The sequence below is a fragment of the Nuphar pumila genome, chromosome 15, assembly GCF_984573655.1.
Source record: "Nuphar pumila chromosome 15, dmNupPumi1.hap1.1, whole genome shotgun sequence".
NCBI lineage: Eukaryota > Viridiplantae > Streptophyta > Magnoliopsida > Nymphaeales > Nymphaeaceae > Nuphar > Nuphar pumila.
This window is the reverse complement of record NC_143263.1, coordinates 81,151,319-81,160,613: the sequence shown is the minus strand read 5'-3', so window position 1 is coordinate 81,160,613 and position 9,295 is coordinate 81,151,319. Positions and strand designations below refer to the sequence as shown.

The following is a 9,295-nucleotide window of genomic DNA, read 5'->3' as shown; positions in this document are numbered from 1 at the left end:
GGAACAGTTTAGCATCATCTGCTTAGGTACTTGGGAGTTCAAAAGCATGAAACTTCATGAACTTCAAAAAATCCACATCTTGTCAATTATTGTCACATATGCAACATAAAAGCGAGTCTGCATTTGCGAATGCCTAGTGTGCAGTCATATATCTCTTTTGAGTCACAGCTACACTTGCAAAATGAGTATGGAGAGAGCAATTTAGATTGATATGATCATTAACTAAAAGAATCTTCTTATTTCAAAAAATAAATAAATAAAAGAAATTAGAAATAACATACTAAAGAATCCTAAACTGCAAACAAAGAGAATTTCAGAGTAAAGAGGAAATTAAAGCAATGGTCAATCGACTCAATCCTCTTCTAGCTTTCACATCTATATCCAATCTTAGGAGAGCAGCCAAAGTAACGGTTAATCTTCCAGCTACACACCAAAGCACAAAACGAAGAAAAAAGAACAATGAAATAAAAAAGTTCAATATCAAGGAACAAAATTAAAGAGGAAAAGAAAGGAGAACATCTTGTTCTGAAGTTTAAATCCCTTTAGGGCATTTGGATGATGAAAATCATCTCTTTTGGCATGGTTTTCCTGGTTTTTCCTGAAACATACCTGCATCCCCTAATGTAACATCTGTGCAGCAAAGGAACTATTTTCAGATGTTCAATTCCACCCATGAGAGTGCCTGTAACCCTGCATCAGAACCATTTTACTGCAGTTCCATTATAATGCTTTCATAATCTACTTTCAAATCAGTTGTGAAGGGCACAGCTTCGCATGAGTCTAACAAAAATAGGTTTGTTATGGCAGGGCAACTTAAGATCTCTGGTTCTCAAAATTGGACATGGAGATGCAATTTTTCAAGTGCAATGACAGATTTGAAAAGCTTTGGTGCATGTCCAGTAACTATGCCATCAATTCCAATCATTAAACTCAGGAAGATACTAAACATTGAGAGGTGGATTATTAATGTCACGCTTAGACCTAGAGGAAGATCTAGCAGTCTAGCACAATCAAGTGTAGAGTTACAAGTCTATAGATGCACGTATGTAAAAGGAAATAATAATAAAAAAATAGAACAAGAACTCACATCATACACAGACAAAAAGTTATCAATAAGAAAAGACAGTTGACAGAAATAACCTTCGTCCGGGGAGCAGTACACTAAAAATCAACCTCAGCGATGCAGCTTTACCAACATTAAAACACCAACCTCAGTATATGTTATTAAATTAAAGAAAGGAGAAAAACCTACAGATAGGGTTCTGTTTACAGGGAATTGACTGAAAAGTTTCTGCAATTGATAAAATCACTCTATTTTTCTTTTTTTGCTGGCCAGTTGGGTCAGGCAGCACACTAGTAGTTTGCTGAAAAACCAGTGGTGCAGTTAAAATTCATATGAATGTTTAAGCTGTGTCACATAGGCATGGGCATGGTTACAGGGTATGAATGGGTACAAAGATTATAACATGGATATTTTTAAAGGATGGGTACAGGGCATGGTCACATACACATTAAAAGGGTACAACTGTATTACATTTTAGGAAAAACTCTATATATAAAGTTGTAGATTGTCAATTCCAATTCCAAACTAAAAAGCTAAAAGGCATAAAAAATCTATAAATAATTACAAATAATAATAAAAAAAATCTAACACTGGATGCTTTTAATCCGGAGTGTTAACCAAATGTTGATTGAATTATAAAATTGACAGTCTGAAACCCAGTCATTTCATACACGAAGACCAGTGCAGCTGTGGTACAGGTATGTTACAAAGGTTCAAGCTTAACTGTCCACATTGAAACCCTTGACCATTACAAGCTCATATTTTGGAAAAAAAAAACTGAAAACACTATTAAAAAAGGTTTACCATAAAGACATAATAGTGACAAGACTCTTAAAGCCAACCCCATGTAGTCAGGACAGGGCTTGCCGATGATGATGACGATAACATGATAATGACAACTAAAAATAAATGGAAACATCAGTTGTTCAGGAATGTCAGATTCCTGTACAGATATCATTTTTCTAAGTTTTAGCAAACTCTTCTTTTCAAGACCATGTCACAAGCTGAAAAAAAGATCATTTTCTGCCAAGTGATACATTAGTTGCTGATCTTCTTCAATGTCAGATTCTTCTCACTGATCACTAAAAGTTAGTACAGATGATATCATTTCATAGCAATTTTTAGCCAGCACCAATTCTCAGGACTTCCCATCACAAACTGCAAAATTGATCATTTCTGTCTGGTAGTTTTGCATTGCCAAATTTTCAGAGGAAAAAAGAAGACTCCAAGCTCAATTTTGCAGTTGTCCCTAATCATACGTTACTTTCTGCATCAATACTACAATTTTGTGGTTCTTGAAAGATGCCCATCAATCTTGGTTAACTTTGTAAAACCATCATGTTCCGATAACCCCACCATAGTCCACCCTTGGTAAAGCCACCTAATCACGTTGCTCAAAGTCAGATCTTAGAAGCTCCTCTTAAATCATTGAACAGAAGAACCTCAGCAGAAAAACCATCAAACTTGTATGCTAAAGGAAGGGCATTCAAACACTTCATGATACATTCCACCCTTATGTGCCCCTTCTTGAGAAAATAATATTTCCTTGTCAATCTGACCAGAAACAAGGGAAAACATTTGGTCAGGGCAAGATGTGGTACAAACACCTCTTTTTTTTTTTCCTTTTTTCTCCATTTGTTTGGATGCTTTTCATGAACCAACCTTAAAGATGTGATCTACATGTTTTTTTTAGTGATCGCACGTAGACATGTTTTATAAGGCTTCAAAAATCAATGGCCTACTATGTGTGATACTTGCTCGGGTCAATAAAATCATGTTTTCTCATTGAAAAAAGATGATTCAAAAGCCAATTCCTACTATTTGGAACATGCTAAACCATAGTTGCCTGTATCGTTAAAGGTAATTTCTTGGCGAGGGTATTTCTCAGAGAGATTTTCAAAAGTTGATAAATCTCGAGAATATCTCCAGAGTTTAAAAAATTGAAAAAATATAAATAATAATAAAAAAGCTAAGAAAATAATAAGTTTTGCATTATTTTTCTTTCAAAAATATAAAAAAACATGTTTTAAAGGTTTTAAAATATAAAAAAAACAAAAAAATAGAAAATGCAAACTTAAAATAAAAAAGAAAGTTTTTTTTTAAAAAATATTGCAATATTATCGTGATAATATCATGATATTTTGAAAATAGCGCGATATATTCCCGATATTATCGGCTACCTTGAAATAGTCGATAATATCGTGATATTTTCAATATATCGGCGATATCAGTGACAGTGTGCTAAACACATCTATGATGACCGATTGGTTTAACAACATGCGCCTATGACTTTCAAAGGCAACATGACATCATGGCAACATTACCAAATGTTTCCCCTAGAAACATTGAACATGAGCTCCTTACTATCCACTGAAGATTGCAGCATATTTTTTCACAAACTCCACAGTAGTAGTAGTAGTATCTAAAATCTCCACCACATTAGAAATTCACATCCAAAAGTGCTTCCCTTAAATGTCTGAACATACATATTTATTACATAAATCATATATTGTTTCCAGAAATCCAGCTTGATCCTGTTACTTTGCAGGTCTCATGGAAATAACTTGTTGAAAAAGTTGGTGAATCTAGTGATGGTTTTTTTCTTTTCTTTTTTCAATTGGATGGCTACTCAATTTTTTAATGGACAATGAAAACAGACTGGGGATTAAAAAACAAACTGAAGCTTAGTAAACCATGTAAGTAATGTAAATTTCGGAGGCATTCACAGAAGTTCATGAGCTTCAGCATTTAACAGCAACAATCACCAAACCTTGCAATATTTTGAAAATTTTGTGTTTTAAAAGGTTTAAGGGAAAAAGAGGGCAAAATATCACAATATGTACAGAAAAATTTCAATTTGAAAGAATCACAGCAGTATTGCAATATTTTCTGATAAATCCAAGTTTCAATTTTTCAAATTTCAAGTTTTCCAGTTATTATTATTGAAAAAAAAAAGATTTTTCAAAAATGAATTGTTTCCTACAGAGTCACTGCCAGACAGATATCAGTGACTGCATAGTTGGCAAACCTGGCGAGTCGACTCGGGAATCTCCCGAGTCGACCCAGATCGAACACCAACTGGGTCACCGATTCAGGACTGCCGATCCACAGGACTCTTATGTATTTTTTTCATGCATTTTTATTTAATCATAATTCACATAAAAGAATACTTGTTATAAAGAATTACATGTTTTTAAATCATAAATATTAACAATTATGTATAGTTGAATACTTATATAGCTTAGTCATTGATGTCATGCATTAAATTTAGTGATTATACAATATCAATTTTGATTTTTTCCATATCTTAATACTAGAAAACACAGTCCTAACTTGTCCAAGTTACCGAGTCGACCTGCTGACTCACGAGTCAAGAGTTGGGCGATCCGACTCCGAGTCAAGATCATGGTTGGGTTGGGTTGGGTTGGGTTGAGTGATGGGCAGCAAGTATTTGAGGTTCAATAAAGGAAAGCTTTGTGTAAATACAAGGGGTTGAAAAAGTGGTCGTCTCCTTCAGGCATCTTGACAAGAGAAGTGAGATATAGTAGTGGACTTTAGAAAAAAAAATTATCAGAAAATGAACCTCACCACCAATGGTAGATATGCTCTGCATGTGTGACTTTGCAGAAATCTTGTTCTATGCTTCTCCTCACCAAGCAAAAACTTGTCCTATATAGAAAAGTAATTCATGGTGTTCAATTCGTAAGATTCCCAAGAAGCAACTGAAGATGCTTGACAATAAGTACTTCTCATGTGATGCCAAGACCTATGTGGCCAAAGTTGGCGACTAGGAGCCTAGTTGCCTTAGCATGGGGTCAGTGCCTTAAAAGGTCCTGATTAGTCTGACTAGTCCCTACCTAGGCCCAAACTTTTTTCTTGCCATTTATCTATCTATCTATCTATCTATCTATCTCTCTCTATATATATAAACTGTATTTTTTAGATGTATATCTACTCTTTTTCTTCAGATATATAAATATATATTCTCTTGTTTTTCAGATATATGTATATATAGGCTTTATATGTATGTATATATGTATAGATTTTATAAGTCCTATACAAATATATATTATTAATATTATAAGTTTGGCATGTTTTTAATATTTTTCTTTTTGGTTCTGACTAGGCCAACTAGGCCCGACTAACCTCTTTAGACATCTGCCACCTAGGTGCCAACTAGCGCTTTTGACTACACAGGCGAAGACTATAAAAAACTAAAGGTACTACATATTAGAGATTGCATATGGTGGAGGGAGATTCTTGAGGATGTTCCAATGCAATAACTCATAGTGGAAGGCACAAGAAGGAACACCGTGCAAATGGTGAAGACAGCATTGGAAGGAAGAACTAACCGAAACTTAATTGAGCCACATTTCATTAATTTCTTTTTTAAATTTAATAGATTCAAATGTATTTGGATTAGAACAGAGTGCATCTATACTGAGGTGCACCTTGAGAAGCTTGGGATCCTAGGGTGTGATCCTTTTTGGGATAAACGACCTGACGGGTTTCCTTCAGCATTGTAATGTGTAATGAAATGTCTTGATGTAACAGATCAGGGCCGGCCTAACCCCAGCTTGCCAAACCAAATTTTTTTTTTATAAAACCTTTCTTCTATTTGATGCAATTAGTTACCATTGTGACACAAATGGTTACTGTAATACAGATATGACAGAAAGAGAGAGAGAAATGCATCTTGTAACAATCGGATAAACCAATTTGGGTATATAAACCAAATAACACACTAAGTTGTTACTCAAGATGTCACACCAAAACAAATACATGCTCACATTGCATTGGTTTGTGCATTAATTATCCTTGAACCACTAAAATCAGATGTAATGCTATAAGCCACGTATGCAATTGGCAATACATGCATAATTTGAAGTAATAGCTTCATCATCATAAATGTGAACTTACTTATCTTGCCAATTTGAACTGAAAATAAGAATTTTGTATATCAACTAAGAAGAAATAAATACAATTCATATCCAAAATAAGAAATATAATTTGTACCCAAACCTGTTGTCTAGAAGCTTCAATGATGTTAAGTTCATCCCTGAGTGTTGCTTGGCTGCACAATTGCACTTATCAACACTCATCTTCTTGAGCAGCTGATGGTTCATCATTTACAACTTCTTACTACATTAAGATGAGAGTAGAAGGCTAGCAGACTCAATCTTAAATTATGGCAAGAATAGAGTAACAATGGCAATCTTTCACCAAGTTCACATGTCATTGAAGTTCATCATCATGCATACGCATACCCTATTGGCAATGATTGATGCTACAGAAAATTACTGGACAAAAATAAACCGGATGTGCTAAAAGATTTTAGTACATATGAGCATGTAGAAACCATCAATGAAGGAAAAACATCAAATGCTGTATCAACAAAACCGACCCGTAAATGGTGCCTCGATCAAAACAATGCTGTTGCGTATACAATTTCAGGTACCTCAAGTTTCAGTTACAGAACCTTGAGATTCTGGATTGAGTTCATCTTACCAAAGAAAATCTAAAACCATAAACAAAATTAGGCCTAGAAGATCTACAATATAACCATATCCATTCAACAAAACATGGTATGGAGCGGCATAATATGTGGGACCGCTTAGCTTTTTTCAATTGCTATAGCAGCAGGGTCAAGCTGTAAACAGTTTCTCTGGAGACCACGATCCTCATCACCAGAAAGTTCCTTGAAAGGCACAGAGTGGGAGAACCTAAGATTTTCATCAACAGGCACTACTTTTCTTCTCTGTTCTCTTCGAAAAACAGAAACATAATTGTTCAATTTGGCAAGTGGAATCACCTCAAAGCCAACATTTGCATCGAAGTCTGCTGCTATCTCAACCATCTCATATACATGTACTACTTCTGAAGGTTCTGATCCATTCCATGATGCATTCCACTCCTTATAAAGAGCCCAAACCTCTCCTTTAACGGGCATTACCCTGAAATTCCCATCCACTGTGTTCTCCCAGTAATGAATCTGATGGGAGAACGATTCGAGACCATTCACAGTCTTAGTATCACCAGGCTTGAATTCTCCAAAACCCAAGTAGAATTCAGCATCAATCCAATCTGCAATAGCTTGAGACTCATCTGTCTTTGCCTCCAGCCATTGAATTTTCACCTTGAAAGGATGCCTAGACACCACATGTTTAATATATGCATAGAAGCGCGGCATCTTATCGTCATCGTCATATAAAACCCAGACCTGTCCTTCTTCAAATTGATTTGCAGATACGTGTTCACTAAAACTAGAAAAGTCAGCATTAGGAACAGTCATGGCCGCCCTCTTCCTGCCCTGAGACTTCTGTCTCTTCTTAGATTGACAATAATCAACCCTTTCTTTCTCTCTTGTTCTCTTCCTCGCTAGTGTGTTTTCTGCAAGTCGTTTGCCACAGCAACTGCTGCCCGCCTCTGTTACTTTCGCAGGCGTTACATCTTCTACAGATTTTTCACGCTGGTCGTCATCCATCGGCTTCTTTCGCCTTGTTTGTACTGTATCTCCTTCTGCCTTTTCATGTTGGCCGTCTAAATGTACCCTCCCTCCCGTCGTGGGCACTGCATTTTCTGCAGATTTCTCGCATTGGCCATCAAAACTCGCCTTTGTTTCCCTTGTGGGCACTGCATTTCTTGTGGAGTTCTTGCACTGGCCATCTTTACCCACCTTCATTTCCCTAGTGGGTATCGTACTTTCTGCAGATTTCTTGCACTCGCCATCTTTATTCGTCTTCACTCCCCTTGTGGGAATCGCAGTTTGTGCTGTTTCCCCGCTCTTGCTGTCGCTGTTCGACCGCGTTTTCTTGGTGGGAGTTATATTCCCTTTGATATCCACACTCTGGCTTTCGCTACACTCCCTTGTCACGTTTTCTTTGAGTTCTCCACCTTGGCTGCTACTATCTTTCACCCCATCCGAGCAAGAATCCTTCTTATCCCGCGGCAATGGTCCATCAGAATCCCTATGCGAAGAAGACGCCTCGTCCGCGTTTTTCTTAACAGCAACAAAAAGCTTATTGCAAAACTTGCACGAAATGAGGAAGCCAAGCAACCGCTTCATCACCTCGGAGACCTTCTTACAGTGGGGACAATGGGTCGTCACGAACACCACAGCACCACCGGAATCAGTAGGTGGCGGAGGCGTCGGGGAATGGGCGTCCTGGGGAGGGTGGCGAGCGGGCTTGATGCGAGGATTGGCCCTCTGGGCATCGTAGACAGCCCGGGCGGAAGCGTTCGAGAGCACCGCCCACGCCTGAGCGACGAGCTTGAACGCCTCGCCGGCAGAGTGAGAGGCGTTCTTGTCCGGATGCAGCAGCAGGGCCATCGCGTGGTACTGCTTCTTGATGAGGGAGAGAGAGGCGGAGGAGTCGGGGAGGCCGAGGACTGCGTACCAGTCGGGCTCGGCGCTGGAGCTACGGTCGGGGGAGGCGGCAGCGAGGAGGACGTCAAGGAGGGTGAGCATTTGGGGAATGCGGGGGAGGGAAGGAAAGAGACGCTGGGCCTTCTGCGCTAGCCGCCGGGCTCCCTCGAGGTCTCGCTTCTGAAGCTTAGTCTCTGCTACCTCCAGAGCTCGGAGGGCATCCTCCCTATTGCATTCCATGGTGGTGGTGCGGACGCCACCCGCCAGGCAAACGGTGAGAGGATGACCCTCTCTCTCTCTCTCTCTCTCTCTCTCTCTCTCTTGAAGTCTGCAACTCTTCTGCGTTTTCCCGCCTGATGGTGTGTGCGTGCCGAGGGAAGCCAGGAGAGGTCATTTCAGTTTTTCACCCTTTTCTGTCCTTTTGTTATATACCTATCATGGAAAACAGTTAATATTTTGATCCTGACGATGGGAGGTACAAAAGCCTTTACAGGAACGAAGTCAGATTGTTTGGTTTTTATTTAATCGGACCATTAGGAAACAAAAGATACAATAAGCCATCAGTGATGCAAAAGCACAAAAGAAAGTGATAAAAAGTTGTATAAAGTAAAAAGCTTGCGATGAAATATAAGAACCAAAATATGAGAACCGGAAATATGAGCATTTTCAATACTTTTTTTTTTTGTAAATTCAACCGTGGATGTGCTTGGCATAATGAATTTGCTAAGAATCAACCATTGGATTGTATATTTTTTTATGAAAAAATATGATTTTTTAATGCTTAAATATTTATAAAGAATATGAGTCATTAATTTTAAAGTTTTAAAAAATCTCACTTATGCGTCAAAATAGAATGATTCAAGAGC

The 9,295-nt window shown here is 38.0% G+C and overlaps 1 protein-coding gene across 1 annotated transcript; it reads right to left on the bottom strand.

Annotated features, from left to right (window-relative positions):
* Positions 1-6,677: 6,677 nt before the first annotated feature.
* LOC149815751 (uncharacterized) lies at positions 6,678-8,669 on the bottom strand. The gene has a single exon (XM_089990624.1). It carries the CDS (start codon positions 8,667-8,669, stop codon positions 6,678-6,680), a length of 1,992 nt encoding a protein of 663 aa, XP_089846750.1.
* Between the last annotated feature and the right edge of the window lie 626 nt (positions 8,670-9,295).